This window comes from Charadrius vociferus, unplaced genomic scaffold, assembly GCF_000708025.1.
Source record: "Charadrius vociferus isolate BGI_N301 unplaced genomic scaffold, ASM70802v2 scaffold162, whole genome shotgun sequence".
Taxonomy (NCBI): domain Eukaryota; kingdom Metazoa; phylum Chordata; class Aves; order Charadriiformes; family Charadriidae; genus Charadrius; species Charadrius vociferus.
Genome location: NW_009647236.1, coordinates 538787 through 566015, shown reverse-complemented (window position 1 = coordinate 566015; position 27229 = coordinate 538787). Strand labels below are relative to the sequence as shown.

At 45.1% G+C, this 27229-nt stretch overlaps 2 protein-coding genes across 2 annotated transcripts in view; one reads left to right on the top strand and one right to left on the bottom strand.

The window, feature by feature from the left end:
* SPICE1 (spindle and centriole associated protein 1) overlaps positions 1 to 19819 on the bottom strand; it is a 50690-nt gene extending 30871 nt beyond the window's left edge. Inside the window, exon 1 of the mRNA XM_009879931.1 lies at positions 19673 to 19819. Coding sequence (XP_009878233.1) covers positions 19673 to 19819 — 147 coding nt within the window. The remainder of the gene's footprint in view (positions 1 to 19672) is intronic.
* Positions 19820 to 20831: 1012 nt separating this feature from the next.
* SIDT1 (SID1 transmembrane family, member 1) overlaps positions 20832 to 27229 on the top strand; it is a 29470-nt gene continuing 23072 nt past the window's right edge. Inside the window, exons 1-5 of the mRNA XM_009879930.1 lie at positions 20832 to 20885; positions 21695 to 21816; positions 22811 to 22981; positions 23460 to 23505; positions 26363 to 26464. Of these exons, the coding sequence (XP_009878232.1) occupies positions 20832 to 20885; positions 21695 to 21816; positions 22811 to 22981; positions 23460 to 23505; positions 26363 to 26464 (495 nt within the window). The remainder of the gene's footprint in view (positions 20886 to 21694; positions 21817 to 22810; positions 22982 to 23459; positions 23506 to 26362; positions 26465 to 27229) is intronic.

Sequence of the window (27229 nt, the reverse complement as noted above, 5' to 3'; positions counted from 1 at the left end):
CAGAGGGCCATCTGATAAGCAGCCCCGCCGCCGCCGCGGGGGCCGGCAGCCGGAGCCACGGTGCACCTGTGGGATCCCTTCCCACGGGCTTCCCCAGCACGGCCAGGGCACCCCGCGTCTGCGGGGCGAGAGGGTGGCGGTCTCCCAGGGGGGCGCGGGGTGGGCAGGAGGTTTGGTGCACCCCCGGACGTGGGTTTGGTATTCAGCGCTTCTAGCAGCAAAATGGGTTTAAAGTCTAGAAGCCAATTATGAGGATAATAGTACTACCTAAAAAAAAAAAAAGGGGGGGGGGGGGGGGTGGTGGTTTGCACTTAATGAGGCTTTTTAAATACTGTTTTTCACGCTTGAGCACTTCAGTAGGATCAGGGTGCTCTCCCCCGGGAGGTGAGACAGGGCAGCGCAGGTGAGGTGTGATCTGAGGAGGCTGCGGGGCAGCACTGCTAAAGCCATGGCTGTTTGTGATGGGGAAGGAGGCCTGTCATTTATGTATGCCTAGTTATTGCGGGTTTCTCCCTCCCCCCTTTTTAATGTCGTGTTTATCTCAAGTAGCTAAGTGGTACCTTGGAAACTCTGCCCCCGTTGTTTGGATTGGGCGTTAATTGCTGGATAAGATGTTCTGATGTACCAAAAGATGGTGAGCCAGGCAAATGAATCTTCCCTCCTGTCCTCGATTGCACAGGACAAGTGAAAATGGAAAACACTGCTTTTTCCGTACTATATTTCTCATGCTTCAATGTGAAGGGAGTTGGAAGAGAGCATGGTAAAAGGGTGCGGGGAAGCAGGGGGAGGTGGTGTTAATCATCCCTTGCTTTGCTTTACTCTGAAATTCCAAAAGATCCAGACCTTCAAAGACTGGTCTTTCTTCTATTACGTGTGTTACTATGTAATAAAATGCACCTGGTATTTATGGGGCAGGAGTTGTGTGTTGGGGCTATGATGCAACTGAGCCCAGCATTACTTAACTGTTGGGTGTCACCACCGAACCCAGGAGGTCAAAAGCATGCTTTGGGCATGAGCTTCCTTGTAGAAGCTGGTGGTGAAGAAGTTAGGCTTCTTTAGGTGTTACAAGTATTACGATGAGGACCTGTTGGCAGATCAAAGGTTGCCTGGGGCTTGTTAGCCGGGACAGCATGCATACTAACTTCAGCTAAAATGAATCTAGTTCCTTCAATTTAATGTGCTCTTTGACACCACATGTTTTGCTGGACACCTTCCACAAAGAAGCTTTCTCTTCTGGAGAACTAGGGTGATAGCAGAGTGGGAGGAGGCAGGGAGGGCACAGCTGCTTGGTGGTGTTTGCAGGTATCTAAACGCATCTTCTGCTTGATGACTACTTTTGGACACTAGGCCATTCCTATTGCCATGAAGAGCCACCCAGTCCAGACTACTGCATTTAAGTGGGAACTTCTGTGGACTCATCTCCATGTTCCTGTATACTGGAATGTGAAATCTCTGCAGAGATACTGAGCTGGTCAAGAGGATATCTAAGATAGGAAACTTCGGGGTTGAAGCTTAATATTTTTTAAATGCAGAACTCTCCAAGCACTGCCATGAATGTGCTTAAAGAGGGCTATGCAACCAGGTCCTGCTATGAAAACTAATTTGGAAGAGAAAAACCACTTAAATAAAGATGGACTGTCCTAGAAGGCTGTCTTGCAAGGGATGCCCAGAACAGGTTCTGAGGGTAGAGAAGGTCCTAGAAAAGAGAAGGCTCCAGGGAAACCATATTGTAACCTTTCAATATATAAAGGGGGCTTATAAGAAAGACGAAGAGAGGCTTTTTACAATGATCTGTAGTGATGGGACAAGGGGCAACAGTTTTAAACTGAAAGAGGATAGATTTGGGTCAGACATAAGGAAGAATTTTTTTACAGTGAGGGTGGTGAAACAGTGGAACAGGTTGCCCAGAGAAGTGGATGCCCCCCTTGTTGGGAGCGGTCCAAGTCAGGGCAGGCAGGGCTTTGAGCAACCTGATTTAGTGAAGATGTTCTCTTGCCCATGGCAGGGGGGTTGGACTAGATGATCTTTAAAGGTCCCTTGCAACTCAAACCATTCTATGATTCCTCACTAAGAACCCCTACAGATGCTATTCCTGAGCTGAACCAGCAGAAGCCTACAAGAAGGTGTCTGGCCTAATTGGGATAATTGGTTGTGGGTGTGTGAAGCCCCCTCCCCAGCTGCAGCCCTGAACTGACGAGGCAAATATGGCTGGGCCTCCTTTTGCCAGCCTGGTCAGAGGCAGAGGTTGATCTGTTCTGCTGGTCCTGCATCACCCTGTTGATGAGGATTGCTCAAGGTTTAGAAGCTTGGTGGTAGAAATCTTGGCTTTAATCTGGGACCGTGCTCTTGTGGGCAGGTTTGTCTTGTGCAAGAGTTGTGAAGGTACTTAGGGGCATGCTGTCCTCTGTGTAGTTGTTTGATCTTCTGAAGGAATGCAAGTTCTGCAAAAACTCAGTGTATTAATCCTTGCTTTTCACTGTGATCTTTAGTCTTGAACTTTCAGCGAGTGGAGCATCAGCCAGTGTTTGCCAGTTGCCTGCCACTTGCAAGCTATCTGCTCTTCCTGGTCTTTTCAGTCTCCTGTCTCTGTGCTGATGGTAGGTCAGCCAGGAGCCTCCGATACCTTGAGGCAGAGACCACATGGATCATTAACCTTAGTTACAGGAAATTTAATTGAATAAAAAGAGCATTTTCCATGTGGAAGGGCTGCAGTGGATGAGTTTAATTGCTTTCCCTCTGAAGCAAAGCCAGGTCTGGAGTGGTCTGGCTCTGAAGTGGGGATTTGTTTTCCTGATGCTGTGAATTCTGCTGTTTTCCTCTCTCTGCTGCTGTCTTTCATGAAGACAGGTCTACAAAGCAAGAGACGACTTGGAGCCAAGGGCAAGGTGTGAGGGCTGACTTGTGACCCATCAGTCCTCTGTAAATGTTATGTTTGTTCATGTGCTGCGGCTGCCAGGACACATCTGAAAATGCAGCTGAATAGAGCAATGTTTGAATGATGGATGAGAGAAAGGAGGGATACTCCTCCTTGGTGCTTTAGAGACTTAGCACTTCCTAGAAAGTGGTGTGCTTGCCTGATCTTAGAGGATGTTCTTCATCCACATAATCTTCCTTACTCCCTGGGATACAGGTATGCATGCATGAGGAAAGGGGAAAAGCAAGTCCTATGAAACTGCTTATGAGCTGATGTATATACAATGTGAAGAAAGCACAACTCGGGCTCTGGAGCAGAGCTGCTTTGAGACAGGCAAGTGACTTCCCTTCTGTGCAGCTCCTGAGTGTGTAAAATGATAATAAGGGTACTTATATGCTGACCGAGTCACCTAGCTGAAACTCTTACGCATGTGTACATTGTCAGGTCTCTTCTCTGCCTGTTTCTGGAGGGAGAAATCCCCTCCTATGTGCTGTGCAGAAATACTTCACCTTGTGTCTTGAGGCAGGAAAGCTGTCAGGTCCTTTGGTACTTGGCAACTAGAGTTTAGGCCTTAATTCCTGAGGTGGAGCTGTAAAAGTAAAGCTGTGCTGAGGAGAAGCACCGCTGCCTCTGCTGCAAGGGGCTTCTAGAGTTGGCCTGTGAACAGAGGCGTGTGTCAAACTCCTTCCTCATGGTAGAAAGTCTTCGTTTGTTATGGGGTCATCTTATTGCTTTTCTAGTTCCCTTTTCCTCCTCCTGGCTGTACTTGGAAATTTTCCTCTTTGCACAGCTGTTTGTTTAATGTTTAACTGTGAGTCTAAAAAATACAATAATAAACCCAGCTGTTGTGCCTGTCACTGTGCATCTATGCTGTAATAGTGCATGTCTGCCTTTGCTGTTAGAAGTCTGGTGAACAAGTAGTTGGGCAAACAGGATTATCTTATTTTAGGATTGTTTATGCTCAACACATCCAGGATGAGGGGAAAAAAATGAGCACACTCATGAGCATCTACAGTTCCACATATTCAACATGTCCCTACTTTGGAGGAAGAAAAGAAAGAGAACTGATTTGTTGGAGTTGCCTATGCAGTGTATTCCTACCCAGAAGACTGAACAAGAGTTGCACAGTATTTCTTCTGGGTTTACTGTTGACTGGAGACAGTCAACAGCTTTGTGTGACAAGTGAGAGAATTTGCTTAGTTCCATGATTGCAATAATACAAGGGCTTCCAAAAAAGGTGTGTGGGGCAGCACTGAGGGAATTCGGAGTGAATGACTCTTTTTCACCACTGTAGGCTCTGGCAGTTGCTAATGGTTAATTTGCTGAAAACACAAATGCCACTAATATTTGGCTTGTGGGTATTTCCTGTACAAAGTCCTGAGTGGTGCAGGCAAGTATCATGAGGAAGAAGACTGTTGGAGACAACAGAAGTTCTTCTTCCTAATCAGAGCTCAGGTCAGCTTGAATGCATGATTTGGCAGATATGTGGACTATGTTTAGAAAACCAAGTATCTCTCGGGAGAACAAGTTTTCAACTTTCCATTTGTAGGCAAAGCTGCTGCAATCCAGACACAGCTCTTGGACATTCATGCAGTGCATCTTGGTTGTGATGAGCTCAAAAGCTGAGCAGTGTGCTGCACCTATTTTAGGAGAAAGAGTGGGTGATATTTTCCTCCTGCTCCTCCCTTGCCAGGACTAGGAACAGAGCCCCAATCTCTGGTCCCATATGGCCCAGCCTTACTGTAAGCTGTGATTGACAGTAGATTGAGCTGTGGCTTGTCTGTTGAGCAGGTTTGCCATGTGAGGATGTGTAGCCCTGGCACGACTGTTTCCTATGTGGACTATATCTGAGGGGTGACGAGTACAAAAATTACCCTCAGTGAATGAGTGAGAGAGGCTGTGTGCCACCACAGAGGCTTGCTAACATAATTACCCTTTCTTCTTTTGTGTCTGCAGATGGGAAAAATTTGGCTGACCTAAGGGAAGAGGGGACTCAACACTAGCAAGAAGAACAGAGGTCTTTCAATTAGATGTCTTAAACTTTGTGACCCTCTAGTAGAGAGCAAGTGCCTTTTCCAACTCAAGGAGTGTGATCCGTTTGTGTTCCTCTGTCCCCTAGTGAAGGCACAGCCTTATAGCCTAGGTGTGGATGGCCCTTGCTTTGCTCCAGGCAAGGAGCCAGAACTGGAATTCACCCTTAAGTTCCGCTGGGATTGTGTGATGAGTCACTTGCTCAGACCAAAGCCATCTGTCATAGCTTCAGGGAAACTCCTTGATCTGATACACAGGGCAACCTGGCTTACTAAGTGGCAGCGATCAAATCTGTGTTTACTGTTCTCTGTTGCTTTATATGCAAATGTAGGTCCTGCTCCAGCAGCACCCATGTCTGTTATAATCACTCTAGGAGCAAATTTTTTGCCTCTTACTTCTGAGCTGGTTTTGGGCTTCATGTGTAGAACTCTTCAGGCTGGAACTAAACTACCTCAAGTATTCCCTCGCTCTCCTGTGCGTCTTCTCCATAATGTTAGTCTTGGCTCCAGTCCAAGTTTCAGCTCACAGCTATACCGTACACGCAGTAAATCTTCAGGCTCCTGTTTGGAGACAGCTGAACTTGAGCTATAATGGGGGGAACAAGTTAGGTTCTATCTTTCTTTAATGCTGAGTGGAAGCCCACCATATTAGCCACAACGATGCAGGTAAAAAATTGAGAAGACTACAAATAGTGGAATGAGAAGATCTCCTAAGGTCAGTAGAGCTCCTGTTATTGCTGGATTTCCAGGCCTGAACACTGTTGCTTTTTGGATGCTGGCTCTCATCTGTTCGCCACAGGACACTGGAAGGGCCTCAGTGCACCATTTCTGGAGCCTAATATTAAATTCCTTATAAGGCAGAAATGTAGGCACAATGTCAAATCCAGAAAAATCAAAGCAAATTACAGTATATGATATCTGAAGCCTAGCAAGGTTCAACAGAATCCCTTTGGAATAACTTTTGTATATATAATTTATCCTTTTTAAAGAAAACAGTCAACCCCAGGAGATGACAGTGTGGGCAATGTAGAGCACACAGCACTTGGAATGCTCTTGCTGCTTCTCAGTGGGGTCTCTTGGCCATTCCTCACCCTGCCCGTAGTCATGCTCTTGCTTGCAAGAGAGAAAGCAAAAGTAAACTGAGAGAAATGATCTGGGGATCTGCTGAAAACATGAGTTTGACTGTTGTTCTCTGCAGCAGAAAATGCAGTCTTGAAGGCTTTGGCTCTGGCAAAAATGGGATATCCTAAGTGAAAGAACAGTATGGAAAGCGAAGCTTTGAGCTGGGGATGGGATCGTGTGTCCACCTGAGATCCCTTCAAACTTAAATTATTCTTTGGCTTTCTGCAGGTTTTGTTGTTTTTGGGTTTGTTTGTTTTTTTTATTTCCCTCTCTAGAAGGGCAAAAGAATACATCTTGAAGGAGGCTATCAGTTTGCAGGCTTTAGGAAAAAACCCTGAGAGGTCTGCTCTGGTTTCTTGCAGGGTGGTCTGCAGACATTCAGATGATGATTTGGGTGCTGGCAAAAATTTTATTTTTATTTCTAATGTGTAAGCTAGTGCTGTCAAGCCTGATAACTTGTCATTGAACTAAAGCATCTCCTTTGAATTTAGATGTCATTCTAAACCTTAAAATGACTATCTTCTTGTTGGGCTGTCCTGTTTAAAATCCAAGCTGATCAGGTTTTGCTGTTCCCCCTGCTACTCCCTCCTCGCCCCCCAAGATGTTTAGGTTAAAAAAGAAAAAACGTTCTGAGTAAGAGTAATTTTGTCAAAATGTCTCTCCTCAGTTTGAAATCTTTCCAAGAACAGTGCAGCAATTTATAATACAAACATTTACATTGTAAGTGGAGGCTGAAATGTCCTTAAATAACTTGTGCAAAAGTCGTTGGGTAGGAAGGTAGGCTTCTCCTATACAGACCTCATCTGCTATTTCAGGGGATATTTAGGCAATGAAAGTGCAGTCTGTAAATGCTGTATTGCAAGGGTGTGCCATCTGCTCAGTTTCAGACTATACTTTAGTATGTTTGCATAAGCAAACGTTATTTCTTGCAGTGTATACTTAGAGGAACACAGACGATTTCAGAAACAGCCTTCCTTACTTTCTTTATGCTGATGTTTTTCTTTGGGCATAGAAATAGCTACTTCAGTGTTGTTTAAAACAGATGAACAATGGTTTAAAAAAAAATAAAATAAGAAAACGTGGGATACGTAATTCAGTCGACATCTGAAGTGTCACCGAGGTGAAGAACTTGGGAGCCAACAATGAACCAGATATTTGTGTTGTGACAGTAATCCCTGGAGTTATTGCCGTGAGCTTGGGGTGGTAGCAAATTTGGAAAGGTTATAAAACCTTTTGTTTCAAGGGTTGCGCTAGCCCAGAGTTCCAGCTACTGTTAGTAAGGTTAGGAAGACGCTATTTAGTATAGAGTAGTTGGTTCCTTAACTGGCTGTTCAAAAAATGATTTATTTGTTTATTTTTAATGTTTTCCTGAAGTCTGAGGGTGGTCAGAAACAGGTATGTTCCCTATTTCATCTAGCATGGCAACTCCTAGTTTTTCCTTTGTGGGTGTCCTGGAGACTCCCTAGCGACATTGGTTAGAGAACAAAATTTCAAAAAAGGAAAAAGATAAATATTAACATGCTTTGTATTTGTCTTACTTCTATTTATGCTGCAAAGATACTGTTGCAAACAAGTGAACTCATGGGAATGTCCACGGCAGATTGTAAGTCCACACAGCTTATTTGTACCTGGTGGAACTTTTAAATGAAAAATATTAATCCTGGAACAATTACATTAATGTGACTGAGCCTGTGCTTGACATACCCAGAGTCTGTTGCTTAGTTATACTGCTTTGGATATTTAATACTCTTGGAAGAAATGCTGGAAGAAAACTGTGGGCCAAAGTTATTTGACAGATTGCTTTTGGCAATTAAGACTTATTGACATTAGGGCACAAAGTCAGAGAGAGGCTGAAAGGGAATGCTCCTCTAAGCTCTGTGTTTTTGTTGGTTTTTTTTTTTTTTTTGTCAGACAGGAGTGGTGCTCATATCTCATAAGAGGGCAGGAAAGAGGTTCTGTAACACCTATCATTCTGTCTCTTAACTATTTTCCTTCAGAGTCTCAGCTTCCCCCTGTTGTGTTGTCAGTGGGAAAAGCATCTGAGTTCAGTACTGGCAGGTATGTGCTTTATTCACTGCCTCAATTGCTCTGTCCCATTCAACTGAATCCTCCTTCACTTAATTTCAGGGTTTATATAAAAATGAAGCACCTCTTTCTTCTACAACAGCAGACAGCAGCAATTCTGTGGCTTTTGTAGACGTATCCTGCACTGAGACCTTCCATTGTAACTAGCAGCCTGGGTGTTTGCTTGCCGGATATGTTCCCTGCCCGCTGGCTTGGCTTCGTGCCTTGTCAGGCCCACGACCAAGTGCTGTCGCAACGTGGACTGATAATCCCCGACGGTCTTGCAAGGAGCAGCTTGCATGTGGGTGCGGCAGAGAACGTGGCAAAGCCCTGGTGTGATTCAAAGGCTTTGCTTAGCATGAGGTGGTGGAAATGAATCCACAGTGATGCTCTTGTAAACCTTTGCTTGCAGCAGAAACTGTTGTTTTAACCTCCTGCTTGCCCTTAAATTCACATCCCCGCAGTCTTAAGCTGATGTGTAATCTCTGTGGGAAATGCATACTTAATAATCAGTCCAAGGACTCTTTCATGTCAACAAGAGCCTGGTTTATTTTGCTTAATGTTTGCAACCATGTTGGTCCTGTTCAGCTGTGTGAATTTGGGACTGGCTACTTCTGCCTGTTCCCATCTAGAGAATGGAATTCAGAGACGCTTTTTTATTTCTTTCCTCCTTTTTTTTTTTTTTTTTCCCTCCCTCTATCTCCACGGTGGTGATAGAACTGAAGTACAAATATTTGTCTTTCCTGGTCTAACACGTTTTTATATAGTGCTGAGAGCTCTGCCTTTATTCAGCTGTCTAACTGCTCTGTCCACCTTGAAATACAGAAAAAAGCTCAAGGTCAGTCATCTGAGAAACAAAACTGTAGTGAGCTTGGCTGGTCAATAGAGATGCACATGGCAGAGGTGTTGCAATGGGAAGGAATGTGAGGAGCAAGTCTCTAAAGCAGTCCTGACCTTGCCTCAGTCCTACAGCGCAGAAGGCAGCAATATGGTTATTGCCAACAAACTTTAGTGCAGGGCCTGGCTATCAAAGGGAGTATTTAGTACATGAGGGTGTTTCCCAAGATTCAGCCTGGACTGTCCCACCTCAAACCTAATTGCAGGTATCTGCAGGAGGTGAGGATTTCAGTTTGGAAGGTACAGGTGAAACCTAGTACCAATATAGACAGCCTTCTTACGTGTGTGTAGAAGGAAGGGGAAGGGAGAAGTGCAACTAGTTTTCTGTGGTGCTGGAAAAAGCCTGCTCCCAAGTGAAGTCTCTCAACAGTAATGGTATTGCAGGAGTGATGGCAGCCTGGTTGACCCTCTTACTGCCCAGGCAAAACTTCCTCCTCATCTCACCAATGCTAAATGAGTAGGGGTGGATGAAAAATAGTCATAGACTTTTGCTCTTGTGTGTGGGATTATTATTATTTTAAATAAAAACTGTGCTTTTTAGCTCGACTTCCTCTTGACTACATGCAACATATGTAGGATCTTATTTCTGCATTTGGAGGGAGGATTGTATGTGATGGGAACAGTGGTTCTGTAGCAGCGAGGAGTTCTTGTGTCAGAACTGCTTGTTCTTAAAATGAAATAATCTTTGGAAAGGTGTGGAGGGAGAATGATGTTTGAACTAAAATCACCTTTTTTTTCCTTCACCTCCTACTCTTTTTTCCACTCTTCTAAAAGTATTTTGCTGGAGATGGTGCCCTTGGGGCAAGTGCCAAATGCTAACTTTCAAAGGGATTTGGAAAGAGGGGAATAGTAGCAATGGCTCAGTGAGGAATTAATTAAATCTGTTGCATGAAAATGTGTATATTGTCTATATCGAGGCAACAGAGTCTAGAAGCAAAACATGAATTAAAAGTTTAAGGTAGAATCATAGAATGGTTTAGGTTGGAAGGGACCTTAAAGATCACCTAGTTCTAATCCCCCTGTCATGGGCAAGGACACCTCCCACTAGACCAGGTTGCTCAAAGCCCCAACCCGGCCTTGAACACTTCCGGGGATGGGGCATCAACAACTTCCCTGGGCAACCTGTTCCAGTGCCTCACCACCCTCAGAGTGAAAAATTTCTTCCTGATCTCTAATCTAAATCTACCGTCTTCCAGTTTGAAGCCATTACCCCTTGTCGTATCACTACATGCCCCTGTAAAAAGTCCCTCTCCAACTTTCTTGTAGGTGCCCTTCAGACACTGGAAAGCTGCTGTAAGGTGCTCTAACTCTCTGATCATCTTCCGTGGCCCTCCTCTGGACCTGCTCCAACAGGTCTATGTCCTTCTTATGTTGGGGGCTCCAGAGGTGGATGCAGTATTCTAGATGGGGTCTCATCAGAGCAGAGTAGAGGGGCAGAATCGCCTCCCTTGACCTGCTGGCCGTGCTTCTGACGCAGCCCAGGATATGGTTGGCCTTCTGGGCTGCAAGGGCACATTGCTGGTTCATGCTGAGCTTTTCATCAACCAACACCCCCAAGTCCTTCTCCCTCTGGATGGCATCCCTTCCCTCCAGTGTGTTGACTGCTCCACACAGCTTCGTGTCACCAGTAAACTTGCTGAGAGTGCACTCAATCCCAACATCCATGTTGACAACAAAGATGTTAAATAGTACTGGTCCCAATACCAACCCCTGAGGGACACCGCTAGTCACTGCTCGCCACTTGGACATGGAGCTGTTGACCGCAACTCTTTGAGTGAGACTGTCCAGCAAGTTCCTTATCCAAGGTTAATTGGAAAAAAGCCTGAAAAAGCACAAATATCAGTTCATAGGTGCCACATCATTATCCCTGTCCTTTATGATGCTTCTGCTAGACAGTTTAGCTTGCCAGGCAAAATTGTTTTCTCAAAGACACTAATTAAGGTTCCTTCCACTCTGTAGCACAGAATCAGAGTGATTTACAGCAAATGAGAGAAGCCCTGCTTGCAGTTAAATGTTAATCCTTTCTCCACTTTCCCAAACTTCCTCATAATTGCACCTAGATGCTGCTGAACTTTGCTGCTCTGATATCTTATTTGCAAGAGGTGGGGAGGATCTGGAGGGACCATTAGTTGGGAACTTCTTGTGCAGGTTTGTCCCACAGGCTAACTCCACCTCTTTTATTGCTGTGTTTTGGAGGAATAGCTATTATGTCAGGCAGAGGCCCATCATCCAAAGCTTTGTGCTGCTGGAAGCTGTTGCTGTATCCCTGAGACTTGTGAGGGGGAGAATGGAGCTGCATCCTGGGGCTGGGCTCTGGCCCCTCCACTGGAAGTGTAGGATCTGCCCACAAGAGGCCCTGTGTTACTGTGGTGACAGCGGCAGTGTAAATAACTAGATGGACTGGAATCTCAATTGCCATCTGTCTAACTTATTAATCACTGTTTTGTTTATCATAAAAGCCCAGAAGAAAAAAAAAAAGATTTTGATGGGATTAGGTTGTGCGATGCTCTTGATTGATCTGGGCTATATGCAAACGCAGGAAGAGCAGAGGTATTCACTGCAAGTGAATTGTTAATATACTATAAGGTGAAATATGAAGTACACTGGGATCTTCTTAATGACCTGCTCTGTAAATGTTGCTTCTGACTTTCTGATGTTCATCTCTGTCTGAAGCACCCTATTTGAGTGTAGCTTGGGAAGCAGGTTTGCCTGTGGAGAGAGCAGAGAGAAAGGTGAGAGAAATCTAAGAAGTGTAATGGAATCACAACTGTGAGCCCATACTAAGGCCAGAGGTGGTCCTGCCTCAATGCAGCTGGATGCTGCCCCAGATATTATCAGACCTAAGAGAGCTCAAGGCACCTGAATGTGGGCTTTTATGGGAACAGGGCAAAGGAGCTCTAACCAGCTGTTACAGGGAGCAAATACAGAGCACTGAACACAGGGAAGGTAGAGAGAAGTCATGTGTGGTGGTACTATAGCATACACCAGTTTTCATGTGAGTAAGAAATAAGAGTAAGTGCTTAGATTTTAAAGAATATTGATTCTTGACAATCTTGCTTCCATCTTCCTGGTAATCCTATTTCTTACTAGTATAATAGTAGCAATATTATAATATAATGGAAATAGCAGAAAAGCTGACTAAATGTTGTGGGTGGTGAATGCTCAGCTTAGCTCTGTGGAGAGAGGGAAACCAAATGAGAGGTCTAACTGCTGGATCACAGCACAGGGCTGTGAAGACCTTCTCTCCCCTCTCAGGCTTTTCCCTACCAAAGCGTTAATCACCAAAGCTTGTGTTTCCCTTCCCTTGCCCTTCTCTGAGATAGATGAGAAACAGGTTTTGTTTTGTTTTTACTGTGAGGGTGGTCTAACTCCATAACAGGTTGCCAAGAGAGGTGGTGGAGTCTCCACCCATGGAGATACACAGTTGGGTTTTGGATAACTGGTTCTAGGTGACTCTGCTTGAGCAGTGGGTTTGGACTAGATGATCTCCAGAGGTCCCTTCCAACCTCAACCATTCTGGGATTCTGTGATTTATAGCAATGTCCTTTTGAGAGGTGTTGGATGGTTGAGCTTTATACCATGGTAGGCACCAAACATGTAAGTGGCCTGCACCTTTGTGGTGAAGAGGTGCCACGGGGGCAGTGATTAAACCTTTCTTGTAGTAGGGTGTAGGCTGCAGGATTTGCCTCTTGATATTGGCCTAGATGCAGCGCAGAAATCCTAGTCCTGATGTTTGTTCTGTGGCAGCTGTTGCTCTTGATACCCCCAAGGAAATTCTGCAGCCTTTCTCTGGCATAGGGGTACTAGATGCACAGGTAAACCATGCACTTAGTATCCTGCAAGACTCATTTTGCGCAAGCTTTGGTCATCAGGATCAAAGATTAGGCTCGACAGAGGTGTCATCTTGGGGAGGTTAATTCCACTAATGTTATAATAATCTTGGGATCAGTAATTCATGTAATTGCATGAACAAAATTACTTAGAGGTCTGTTTGCAAAGACTGAAGCTTTGAGGACCACCAGGATTTGAAAAACAGGCTAGGGACTCCAAGTGAAGTATCAGCAGAGCATCAAAGAGGAGGAGACAGAGATGTTTGAGTGCTGCCCAGAAGACAAACTACAGATCTGTCATTTGGGGAGCAGAAGCACTGTTAGGCAACTACTGGCAAGAGTCAGAGGGATATGATTTGGAGGCAGGGAAAGGGTAATGTACCCCAAGCACTGCAAATGAGGCAGCTTCTTGGTCATTCAGTACTGCAGCAGGAGGGTGACCAAGCTATGAGCTGCAGGCTTTGTAACACTCTCCCTCTTAACCTGGTATTTCTGAGAGTCATGCAGTAGAAACTGTATAGGGAGCAGATGTCAGACTTTGACTGTCTCAGTCACTGTTTGTCCCCAGTTAAGCTCCAAATGCATTGCTTGTGGCCCTCTGCCTCTTTTTGCACATTTGAGTCTCAGCATCTGTAAAATTGAGATGGCTACTGCTGTGGGCATATGGCATGTCATTGCAAAATCAAGAGGCCTTTCAATAGTTGGACATTAACTACATGGGGGGAAGCTAAAATGTGCAAGAGTCTTTGGTTATGTGAGCAGGCTCTGCAGGCACCTAGAGTGGCAGTTGTCACAACAGCCAGCCTGTCTGAAAATAGATGATCAGTCCTTAACAGAATGAATTAGTTTTAGCATTGCTTGTTTTTAGTTAAGTAAATATCTAATATCCTTGGATTCACAGGAAGGTGTGTTCCCCCCCCGCTCCTTCCTTAAAGGAAACTTGACTGCTCTTAGACTAGTAAAGCATCTAATCTGGTAGATCCTTGATACCTCAAAATGTATATGCTCAGTGCTTTCACTTTCACTAAGGAGAGAGAAGGAAGTATCAGTGTTGACAGTAAAGAGGGGCCCATTTGTAACTGTGCTCCTAAGGGCAGTAGCTCTTGCTCAGGGACGTTGCAGCTACCCTGGGTGATGGAGCAGCAGGAGCTCTAGCTGGGGTGTGGAGTGGCAGCAGAAGGCCTGTACTGAGTAGGGTCTTGACTGGATCCAGCTTACAAAATTTTTCAGCTGCATTATTGTGCCTGCAGACATAGTCTTAATTAGCTTTCCTTTCACAGGAAATGAAAATGCTAAATCTTTTGGCTAGATTCAGCAATCAACGTTAAGGTTAGCAGGAGGGTGTCAGGTTAAAAATGTGTGTGAATGGAGCGCTAATGAGTCACTGTATGAGAAGTTTAACTGTTGGGCTTGTCCAGGAAGCTCTTACAGAGGTGGCTTTGTCTTGTAAAAGAAGGGAGAATTATGCTCTACAGGGTTGCCTTGGGCAGTTACAAAGCTGCAAGGATTTCACACCTGGAGTACTGTGTCCAGTTGTGGTCTCCCCGATACAAGAAATGTATGGGCTTACTGGAGTGAGTCCAGTGCAGGGCCATGAAGATGATTAAGGGGCTGGAGCACATTTCATATGATAAGAGGCTGAGAGAGCTGGGACTGTTGAGCCTGAAGCCGTTGCGTAAAAAGGGAGTCAACATGGTATAAATTTCAGCAGTGTGAAGCAGGCTGTCTTCAGAAAGAGTCCTAGGGGGGTTATAAGGTGCCAATGGTGAAAGCTGCCAAATCTGAGGACACAGAAATGTATCTTCCATTATCTAATGGCCGATTCCTTTGTCAGCAAGGATTTGAAAGCCTCTACATGCTCCTTAGAAAACATCATCCATGGGGAAGGAACAGAGGTGCCAAGAAGTAAATGAGCAGGGGGTGTCAAGTGGACCTAGGAAATGTAACAGGCCTGTAAACTGGGGGTGGAGGATTTATTCGCCTTGTGGAGATGAATCAATACTTGGCTCTCTGAAGATCTCGCTTGCCATCACTGTCACTTATTGGATTATTTGAAATAAATGAGGCATGCCAGATGATTGCCAAAACCTTGAGAGCTTATCAAATTGGGTAGGTAGGAATTCAAACAGTGCTGGAGTTGAAAGTATCATTTGCTGCCTCCCTTCCAGAGTGATTCCAGTTCCTTAAACGTAACCAAGATGTGTCTTGGTGCTGCTTTCACTCTGTTCATTGCCACCTCTCTGGGTCTTTCTAGCAAGCCGAGGTAGAATACAAATGCATGTGTGAGCTTTGAGGGGTGTGGGTTCTCCTCGGCTACCATGCGCTGAGGCCGCTGTGGTGACTCAGATTATTTGTCACAACTAATAAGGCAGCTTTCAGTTTCCTGAAGCATCTTCCAGTGCTGTTTTAGAAGGTGATGACACAGCTTAAATGGCTCTTTAAAAAAAAAAAAAAAAACCCCAACAAAAAAACCCACAAACAAAACTTTTTTAAGCTTGTTGGATATCTTTTTCCCTCCTTCAGTACAGCAGGTCAGTTATCCTGATTCAAGTTACTCTAAAAAGCATAAGGTGGGGGGGAAGAACACTTTAGTTTGAGTGACGTTTTGGAATAAAGGTGTGATGATCCTGACCTTGGCACTTTCTGCTTCTAAGTAGACATAACATCTTCCATGGCATTGTTGCCTGCATGCCTTGACCTCTAGGAGCATATATTATGTGTAGTCTTAGGCTAAGCCCTTTTATAGCCCTATTATAGTGAGCGGTAGTTGAGTTAGAGCAGCCTGAAGGGAAGCCATCAGCTCAGCTGGTGTGACATGTAAGATGAGGTAGGGTTACAAAGGATGAGGATGGGATCCTTATGTCCTGTTGGGCATTGGAAATTAATATCTTCTGCAAAGACACAAACTGCTGTTTCAAGTTAGATTCTTAATAGAGGTTCCCAAGGGAAACAGGCTCAAAGACTTGCCTGTCCTCTTTGGATTTACAGGCCTGCCCCATCTGGCAGTGAGCTACACTGCGCAGGCACTTGCTGCTCCCAGGTTCTGGGCTGCATTGGCAGGATGTGATGTAGGAGTCAAGACAGGGATATAGGCACAGCATGGTTACAAAGTCTTGTCCTCTGCTAAGATTTACAGCGTGTGAGGTGGAGTCTGGGTGTAAATCTTTCAGCTGTTGCCCTGCTCCCCATTGCCAGTCTTGTTTAGCGGGGAGAGAGGTCAAGCTAATGCAGCATGTATAGCACAGGTAAGCCAGCCTAATTCCAGCCACAAGTTTCTGGCTGCTGTCCCTATGATCCGCATCACTGGCTGGGTGATCTTGTTTACCCAAAACCATGCTTGGGATTACATCTCCATAAGGTTCCAGCACCTACTGCTATGTATTCCTGACTCCTGAAGTAGGTGAGGGATGCTTTCTCATCTTTCTCTTTGGATACGAGCTGTATGAAAGGGGTTGGCAGTGGTCATTCTCATATGCCCCTGTGATACGTTACTCATTTGTGAAGCAGGGCACATTCCCACGTCTGATGCAGGGCTCCACAAGGCAGGCAAGGCTCTTGCAAAGCTCCCTTAATGGTAAGGATGAAATGAGAAACCTCAATACCTTACAAACTTCACTGGGGGAGAAAATCCTTCCCTTTTGCACAGGACTCCAAGAGGTCTGTTTTGTCTGGTAAATACTAAGAAAACACTTCCTTGCAACATATGTCGAAGTGTTCAGGGATGTAGTCTTGGCATGGTATTCCCCTCTCTTCGTATTAAAGTCTAGGCATTCCACAAATTGGCCCAACAGATACTTAAGATCACATAAAATGTCTAGTGAAGGTTTCAGACTATGAAATACTGGTATTAAAAATAGTTCTTCAGCCTTGTGTTGGCAGTGTTGTGCTTGTGAAACGGTATTTGATTAAATGGCCATGGCTCCTCAAATAATACACTATAGAATGCAGCTAGTGTGTATTCTTACCTGTGTAAGCCAAACAGCATGGGAAATTATTAAAGCTGGAAAATACACTGTGCCACTGGAGATAAATGACTTGCTGCGTATGCACTGTAATGCAATATTGGGAAAAGCTGGGATTTCTAAGGGGCTTAAGATTAAATAACGAAATTATTCGAACTGCATCTTAATAGATATCAGAAGCTGTACTTTTTTTATGACAGATGGATATAGTGGTCTCATATTTTGTAGGATACCTCAGAGCAGGGTTTTTTTGTTGACTTTTTCTAAACAGCCTGTGAATTTCTGTTTGTGTTTTTCCTCTGAGAATCAATATTGAAAATACTTTGCCTAAAGGGGAGATCCAAGGTGGGAAGAAGCAGCGTTCTCACTTGTATACAACTTTCATTTCTGTGTCCAAAGCTTAGGCATACTATAAAAGTAGTACTTTACTTTTTTTAATACTACTCAGCATTAGTGTACACTTCAAACATCCATTACATTTCTTAAATTGAGAATTAGAAATAGAGATGCAACTTTCTAAGTCCTCCAATGAATACAAATGAATCACACTCATTTAAAATAAACCTGACTATCTGCAACATATGCACAATCCATGTAGCTTCTGATAGAATGAGAATTATAGAATGGCTTAGGTTGGAAGGGACCTTAAAGATCATCTAGTTCCACCCCCCCGGGACACCTTCCACAAGACCATGCTGCTCAAAGCCCCATCCAGCCTGGCCTTGAACACTCCAGGGATGGTGCCTCCACAACTTCCCTGGACAATTTGTTCCAGTGCCTCACCACTTTCATAGTGAAAAACAGATCATCTTCATGGCCCTCCTGTGGACCCGCTCCAATAGGTCCATCTCCTTCTTATGTTGGGGGGCTCCAGAGCTAGATGCAGTACTCCAGGTGGGGTCTCACAAGAGCAGAGTAGAGGGGCAGAATTGTTTCCCTCAACCTGCTGGCCACGCTTTTTCTGATGCAGCAAGGATACAGTTGACCTTCTGGGCTGTGAGTGCACGTTGCTGGCTCATGTTGAGTTTCTCATCAACCAACACCCCCAAGTCCTTCTCCTCGGGATGGCTCTCCATCCATTCTCCCCCCAGCCTGTATTTGTGTTTGGGATTCTCCTGACCCGGATGCAGGACCTTGCACTTGGCCTGGTTGAACTTCATGAGGTTGGCATGGGCCCACCTCTCAAACCTGTCCAGGTCCCTCTGGATGTCATTCCTTCCCTCCAGCATGTTGACTGCTCCACACAGCTTGGTGTCGTTCGTAAACTTGCTGAGGGTGCACTCCATCTGAACATCCATGTCACCAACAAAGATGTTAAACAGCATCTGTCTCAGTACCGACCTGTGAGGAACACTCCTTGTCACTGCTTGCCACTTGGACATGGAGCCATTGGCCATTTTGAGTGTGACCATCCAGCCAGTTCCTTATCCCACTGAGTGGTCCATTGGTCAAATCCATGTGTCTCCAATGTAGAGACCAGGATGTTGTGCGGAATGATGTCAAATCCTTTGCACAAGTCCAGGTAGATGACATCTGTTGCTCTCCCCTTATCCACCAGTGGTGTAACACTGCCATAGAAGGCCACCAGATGTTTCAGGCATGATTTGCCCTTAGTGAAGCCATGTTGGCTGTCACCAATCACCTCCTTATTTTCCATGTGCCTTAGCAGAGTTTCCAGGAGGATCTGCTCCATGATCTTGCTGGGCACAGAGGTAAGACTGACTGGCCTGTACTTCCTCGGGTCTTCTTTTTTGCCCTTTTTAAAAATGGGAGTTATGTTTCCCCTTTTCTAGTCAGTGGGAACTTCACTGGGTTGCCATGACTTCTCAAAAATGATGGATAGTGGCTTGGCAACTTCATCTGTCAGTTCCCTCAGGACCCATGGATGAATCTCATCAGGTTCCATGGACTTCAGGTTCCTCAGCTGGTCTCGAACCTGGTCTTCTCCTACAGTGGGCAGTACCTCATTTTCCCAGTCCCTGCCTTTGCTTTCTGTGACTTGGGTGGTGTGGTTAGAGCCCTTCCCAGTGAAGACCGAGGCAAAGAAGTCGTTGAGTATCTCGGTCTTCTCCATGTCCTGGGTGACCAGGTCTCCCTGGGGAGTAGAGAGTAGTTTCTTCCCTGAGTGGGTCCGCATTTTCCCTAGTATTCCTTTTGTCACTGATACACCCATAGGAGGCTTTCTTGTTGCCCCTGATGCGCCTGGCCAGATTTACTTCTATCTGGGCTTTGCTTTCCTAACCTGATCCCTGGTTGCTCAGACAATTTTTCTGTATGCCTCCCAAGCTACTTGTCCTTGTTTCCACCTTCTGTAGGCTCCTTTTTTCTGTTTGAGGTTGTCAAGGATCTCCTTGTTCATCCATGCAGGCCTCCCGGTGTTTTTGCCTGATTTCCTCTTTGTCGGTATGCATTGCTCCTGAGCTTGGAGGAGGTGGTCCTTGAATATTAGCCAGCTTTCTTGGGTTCCTCTTCCTTCCAGGGCTTTATCCCACTGTACTCCAGCAAGCAGATCCATGAAGAGGCTAAAGTCTGCTCTCCCGAAGTCCAGGGTAGCAAGCTTACTGTGCGCCCTCCTCACCACCCTACAGATCTCAAACTCCACCACATTCCCCACCAGCCCTTCCTGGTTGGTGAGAACAAGGTCCAGCATGGCACATCTCCTCGTTCTTGAAGTCAGTACAGAAGAGAATTTTGCGATGTCCAGCTTGCATTTATAAGTAGTTGAGGATACATAACCCAGTAGTACTATTTGCCGTGAGTCGGATGTGAGCTCCCTATTGCATAGTGCTGAGCACCCAGCCCTGGAGGGTTTACAGGCTGGTGTCCAACCAGAGGTGGTGTACATCACTTCACCTGTGGAAGTGGGCTTGCTTTAACTGGTTCATGGGTAAAAAGCTGCTGGATAGGTAGCTGGAATATGTCCTTTCTGCAATGATAGTTGGTTTCCCCATGGATGGAGAATAGCTTCACATGCTTGCGAGACTCTGGCTTGAACATCATGTCTTCGTGCTTCTTGGATTTGTTTTCTTGTCCAGTTTCAATGCCACTTTGTTTGGATCCCCATTCCTTGTCACTACAGCAAACACCTACAAACAAGCAGCAGCTTGTTCAGCCCAGTCCCTGTGTTTCCCAGTTATACCAACATGTGCTGGATTGGCTCTCCTAGCTGAGCAAGGCAACCACAGAGACTAAGGAAGCCACAGAGTGACCTTCCAGTGCTGTCTGATCGTGGTGGCCTATTGTGTTAATACCCTTCAGGTGTTACCTGTGAGTCTTGCTTTGATGGTGTTTTTCTTAACTTGGTTTTAGCACCCTACTGTGAAATTTATTTGGAAACAAAATTGTGTATGTAGTTTTTGTGGTCAGAAGGAAAAGCTGGAAGGCATGCCAAAAGAGTATTTCAAAAGTTTAGAAATCAGAAGGCAATGGAAAAGGAATCCAGTGTTTGCCCTTCTATCTCAAAGGGTTTTAGTTAAATTATTTTATGATGGTTTTTGTTGAAGACTTTATTTTTTTTAGGAATTGGTGGCCATACCCTGTGTTATGGTGATGATGGCAGGAAAGCTGATAATGATTGACTTTCAAGATGGTGTTTTGTTCCAGTAAACTAAACTCCCGCATGAGCCTAGAATCACTAAATAAGAACAAATAGGAAATTTTCGTTCCGACTTGCGAATGCTGATGCAAGCCCTTTTTCTGAACCTGGTGTCCTCAGTGTAAGCATAAGTTGCCATCTCAGGTAGCTTTTCTTCTGCAAACTTGCTAACTCTGTATGTTTTTTTTCAGAATGTTTTTTCTACATTTACTCTTCTTGGAGGGTATAATGTCGAGATATCTATGAAAAGTCCTTCACTGATGTAGTGAGAGTCCATTCCGATTTTTCAAGATGTGATGGGCTTAAAATGTGTATATCTTATCTACCTAATATGCTTTCATCAATTAAAGGCCTGTAATCAAGATGTATTGTCTCTTCTGATTAATTATGCATTCTCACACCCTGTTTTCTTGAGCAATGCATGCAGATCTGGAGAGGGAGCTGAAGAGATGTTCTTTTCAAATGGGAATGGTACCATTTCCATTTGGTGAAGACAAACTGCTTGCTGGCGTCTCAAAGCAAATAGTAAACTGAGGGCCTTCTACTCCACAGCCACCCTACCTCTGCAACTGTGTGGTGGCACATTATCTCCAGGGAATGTAAGGAGAAATGTCAGTTGTTGGTGCAGTGGGCTGCATTAAAACCCTTGCTCACAAACAAAAGCAGCCTTCCCTGGCTGGTTGAGGGCAGCCAGCAGTGTATTCCTGTTTTGTTAGGTGGGGTATGTATGGGTTATGGTCATCTCAGTATCGTTTACAGCAGAATCAGGTGCTAGCTGCCAACCTGCTTTTTCATCCCTAACTATTAATGTCATCTTCAGTCATCTTTGCAACTTTCCCAGTAATGTTGATTGGGTTGGGTACATAAGAGTCCAAGCAAGAAAATTCTCAGTTCTAGCCTTGGGTCTATGTGTTTGTGTGTGTTGGCTTAACTTCATAACAGAAGCTTTCAGGCACGGTTCATATTGGGTAAGTGGAAGCTACTGAACTTTCTTCGTCTTATGTCTGCTGCATTTGTCCGCTGTGTCTTATCTGACAGTCACCTCTGACCTGAGCACAGCCCTGTGACTCTGGGTTACAGCAGCAGGAAGAAGGCACTTCTGTAAATGACCTCTGGATCTGAATAACCAGTCCAGTGACAAATGCTGATCTCCCTGTGAATACTGCCAGCATCTAGGTCAGACTTAGGAAGGGGACAGGCTTCTTCCACCTAGTTTTGGAGCTGTCGTATTCTTTGTCTTTGGCTAACACCTGTCTGTACTCTCCTTTCTCTTCCTGCAGGTAGATGCAGTGCGGGTGTATGTGAACAGCAGCTCTGAGAACCTCCAATATCCTGTCCTGTTTGTAGTTCGCCAGCAGAAGGGAGTGCTGTCGTGGCAGGTCCCGCTCATTTTTCGAGGCCTGTAAGTACTGGAGTCTCTTCCTTGTAACACACTTGTCTGCCAGCTGTATCCATCATCAGCCTTCCTCAAGTGCTAGATATTGCTACTTGTGTAGACTGCAGGGCTTGGTTGCAAAGCATGCTTGCTCACTGTCAGCTGAACATTAGGAAGACGAGGATTTGATTGGTAACCACTTACTTGGCAGCCTGCTTTTGCCTCTTAGTTTCTCAAATAAGTACATGGAGTACCAGGAGGCTTGTCTGCTGGGGATCTGCCTGTGTCACCAGTCAGTGAATCTACCACATGACATTGTTGTCATTTCTGCAATTGCTTACAGTGCGTGCAAGTAGTTCTTGGGTTCTAGTTTGGAGCAGGGTTTGAACAAGCTCTCAAAAGAGCTTGTTGTGTTACAGTGCATTTGGGGAATAAAGTCTCTCCTCTGTTTCTCACCCCAGGTACACTGAAGTTGAGTCTATTCTGGGTGGTGGTGGCGGTTGTTTTGAGGGTGCTTTCCTTGTGAAATTGATAATGCTGTGTAGTCTCAGCAACCTCAGAGCTAATTAGGTTGCAAATACTGAGACTTTGCAGGCACTTTAGACCGTCTGAGATGTGAAGCTTCATCCTGTGACTGAAATCCTGATGCCAGGAAGCAGATACTCTGCAGTGTCTTGGCTGATGCAGGAGACGGTTACAGCAGTGGCTGTTCTGGGCTGTGGTTGCATGTTCTGCATCCAGCAAATGGCAGATGTGCTTGATCTTCAGATGGCACAGGCAGCCTTGAGGGAAGTGAAATGCTGGGGATGGCCAGTCGCTTGGACAGGCCACAAGAGGCAACAGAGGTGGAATTTGAGCTCTGAACAAACGACTGAACGGTCTTGGCCTTTCAGATTAGTATTTCAGTTATGCAAGCAGGGGAAGAACTATGTCATTCTTTGAACTGCCGAACAACTTTTTAACAGCTATCTCTCTCTCTTCCATCCAACTTTCCCTTCCCTCCTCCCCCTGGCTGTTGTAGCTATCAGAGGACCTACAATTACCAAGAAGTGAGTCGGACCCTCTGTCCATCTGAGCCAACACCTGAGACAAGACCCTCTGACCAGATTATATTTGTGGATGTCGCTTCCATGGCACCATTTAATATTGCGTATGAGCTGCTAGTCACCAGGCTTGAGAACTTCCAACTTGAGTAAGCTGGGATGTGAAACTACAAATGTAATTTCATGTATCTGTTATACAGGGATTTGGTCCATCTGCCTACTCTTCCCTTCTTTTTCCTTCCCAGTTTTCTTTTTTTTTTTTTTTTTTGTTAATAGAATCATAGAATAGTTTGGATTGGAAAGGACATTTAAAGGTCACCTAGTCCAATTCCCCCCTGCAGGTTGGGGGACAGGGACATCTTCAACTAGACCATGTTGCTCAGAGTCCTGTCCAACCCGACCTTGAATGCTGTTTCCGGGCTTGGCACATCTACTGCCTCTCTGAGCAACCTGTTTCAGTGTCTCACCGCCCTTATAATAAACAATTTCTTCCTTCTGTCTAGTCTGAATCTACCCTCTTTTAGTTTAAAACTATTACCTGTTTTCTTTTGTTTAATCTGAAGGTAGTCTGTGTGTATTCTAACTCTGAAAGTTTTAGACTTCAATGTGCTGGTGTTTCTTTTCTAGGACCAACAAAGCCTTTAACTTCACTGCCAGTCCTTCCCAGCCCCAGGTAAGGAGGAGTCCTGTGTAGAGTTGCTTGTATGTCTTACCACATGCAAATGGTTGATGCAGTCTTTTTTGAGATGGCAAAAGCCTTATATGACTAGCTTATTTCTCTCTTAGAATGGAGGGAAAAGTCCTTACTGTTGAATTTTCTGTGCTCATAGTGAAGAGGTAGCAGTCCCTCAGCCCATCTAGGGGCACGTTTGGGTCCTCTTGCAAAGCAATTAAGTGAACCAAAAACCATGGCCAGAGTAAATGAATGGTATCTACAGTTCAGGAAACTCCAGAAATGTGCAGAAGTCCAGAGGCCATTGGACCTCTACATTTCATGGGAAGTGAGATGGTATGCCACCAGTGTCTTGTTTCAGCCAGCGCTGGTTCAATTGTCCTAGTGTGACTAGCCAAGATGCAGTCTTTACTGGAGAAAAATAAATACGTAAATAAATAAGCTATAAAGGTACAACAGATCTCAGGCTGCTATTCCTTGCCTGGGGCAGCAAGTCAAGTTGCGAGGTGATAATCGAAATGCCTGGTAAGTCTGGTTATTATTTCAGAAGAGAGCATGCATGTACAGCACATCCAGCTGAGCAGCCTTGTATAGAGCCCTGCAGATACTACAAGTCCTCTCTTGAATGAAAATGCTGTTGGCAGTAACTATAGTGATACAGGAGCTCATAGAGCTGTGAAAGTATGTAATTTACCCAGGCTGTCTGGTACTCCATTTCTGTTGTTGCTGTCACTGTTAGTAACACCACTTAATTTTAGGTTTCCTGTTAACAGGTATCCCAGCTAATCTTTTTTGCTGTCAAATGTCTTAAGCTGATTTGCAGATATATGCAGTATTTTATACCATAGAAGCATAAGGAACGGTGGTGCCTCTTTATAAGTCTTCATTACTTAGGATCTTGTAATTTGAATGTAGGCTACTTAGGATCTGGCCTAGAATTAACTTTGTGACTTTGGTCTGTCATTTGTCACAATTAATAATATAAGATTAGTGACTTTTAGTTATAGGCCAGATGTAGAAAGTAGAACGTGAGTGATTTTTTTTTTTTTTTTTAATAGCCGTAATGCTGAGATTTTTGTAAATCAAAGTATTAAGTACTCTGTGGGGGGGAGGAGAAAGAAGGCAATTCAAAATCTAGATGAGTGTTGGAATAGCCTTAAGACTGGAAAAAGATGAGCATAACAACTGAAGGAGTTATTGTCTGGAACCCAGCTCATGCCTGAAGGCAGAAGGAGAAATTAGATATGCTCTTATAGGTCAGGAGTGTTGCCTGGATGTGTTTATACCACTTACAATCTGTGCAGAAGAGAACTGTAGGCCTTAATGCCCCTTATGTTAATTCTGTACTCTGGTATAAGCATGGTTTAAAAGGAAATTATAGAAGAGCCCTCATGGGTGACTTCCTTAAGGTCACAGTTTTCCAAGGGTAGTGCACCTGCAAAACCAAGGAGCTCAGACTGCCATCGTCCTTGCTTGGTGGAGATAAAATGTGCTCTGTTGAAGAAACCGGCTTGGTGAGTTTTCAGTTTATAAGGATTTGTGGTTGGAGCCAGCACTCCCTCAGCAGTGAAGGCACCTGCTTGAAGGGGGTGGTGGGAATAAATGCATTAGTAGAAATGGGCAAACTTGGAAAAAGCCTGGGTGATTAGTGATTTCTTACTTATCCTTGCCTTTGCAGTTGGGGGCCCTACTTCCTGGGAAGGAGATGGGGGAAGGGAAATCTGAAATGGCTGGCCCTTGCTCAGCATTAAGATTTTGATGTGAAGGAAGGTCACCGGTTGGGAATGTCTCAGGTTATGGTTTCAGAGCAGGAGCTTCAGTAGTTTCCCTTTCCATGAGCTATGGCTGCCCCAGAGCGGCAGCAGCACTGCCAGGTGGCCATAAGGAAGGGAGGAAGGTGGCCGGTAGCAGTCTTCAGCCTTGTGTCCCCTCTGTGGTGGGGTGAGCCCCTCATAGTAGCTCTTACTGTGAGCCTGAGCGCTCAGGCTGTGGGCTCCAAGCAGGATGATGGGAGCCCTTGCAACAAGCCTGCCTACTGGGGCAGGCACAGAAACCCTACTTCTCCAGCAGCTGGCTGGTGCAGTACATCAAACTTTTACTGGAAAAATATGCAGATAACGATGTTGCCTGGGACATCTTTTGCCCAAACCTGAAAAGGCCTTCTGGGACAGTCCAGAGACTGTCCTGTGGGCCTGCTCAAAACATGAAAGCACAAGAAACACCATTCCTTGCCCCCAGAGGAATATTGGCATGTGTTAGTCTCTCCCAATTTTTTTCAGAGCTATAGCTGAATTATTTTCGAAGCTGAAGCAAGAAGTGAAAACCCCCATTACCCTTTGCCCTCAAAACCAAACCAGACAAAAACCCCTAATCAGCCATTTATTTATGAAACACTTAACAGAGTTTCAACCATTTGACCCAATACTTTCCACAGTCTGTCTTTGAAGCAACCCATCTGAGATAAATTCCATGATATGTTCCATATATAAAGTATGGCCTGCAGTATGGAAACATCTGGAAATTGCTCATAGCAACATAAAATGGAGTAGGGTATAAAATGAAGTCACTTCTGCGTGATCAGGTGGAAAAAAGCTTAAGGGGAGCAGAAGCTATGCTGTATCTTGCAATTTGAACATGTCTGTGTCTAACAGCATGATGTGCAAGGGGGAAGAGTTGTCTGTATATATTTAATCCGCTCTTCTGTAGCTTAAGGTCCTAATATTTGAAATCTGAATTTTTGTGAAAGCCTTCCACATCCAACCCAAAAGCTGAGGTTGGGCTGTGCAGGTACTTCAGGGATAGTACTGGCAAGGGTGATTTCCGGACCGTAACTTTCAGTACTCTGCTTTCTCCTCAGTATTTTCTGTACAAGTTTCCTCAGGATGTCGACTCAGTCATTATTAAAGTGGTGTCTGATGCAGTCTACCCATGCTCAGTTGTCTCCGTCCAGGATATTGTGGTAAGTCTGAGCAGAGGAGGGTAAGGAGCTGTCTGCTGGAGCTCTGTGTCCTCCTGTGAGGGACTTAATCTCCCCAACAGAGAGAAAAGCCCTAGTAAGGGCTTCATCCTAATGTGGTGGTGGTGAAGGGAGCCCTGAAAGAAGAATGAAAATCTTGTGGGAAGGAGGCAAAGATAGATGCTGAGTTCAGGCAGCTCATACAGAGATTTTAGTTGCAAGGAGGTGAACAAGCTGTTCCTCTCCAGCCATAGGGTGTTCATTATGTTCCCCCCATGAGGTTTAATAACCCTGCTGCCTTGTGACATGGGTCTGTCTCTGTCTGGAGTGGTGTTGGATGGGATGCTGGTGGCTGAGGGAGGGGACAGTGCTGTTCCCTTGACTCTTCCCTGGCTCAAGACAGCATGGGGAACTTCTGATTTCCAGACATGAGGTCCCTTATCCTTTCCAATTTGATTTCTTCTCTATGCAATTCCTCATTCCCTTTCCCAGGAAAGGGAGAACAGCTCTTCCCTGCCATGGAGGTTGGCTGTTGATTGCAGCTGGGAAATAGCCATGTATTTATCCTCCTTTCCCACCTCCCTGAGTGGTGCAGGGACCCTCAGTGTGGGAGCAGCAAGATGGTGACACAGGTGCAAGATGCCTTGGCTGCTGCCTGTGAAGTTCTGGCAGTTGTCTTTAATACTTGGGCTGAGGAGAGAAATGGGTAACATCAGCTCCTGCCCATATCCCCATGTTTGAATGGTAGAAGGGCAGGAGGGGAGACTG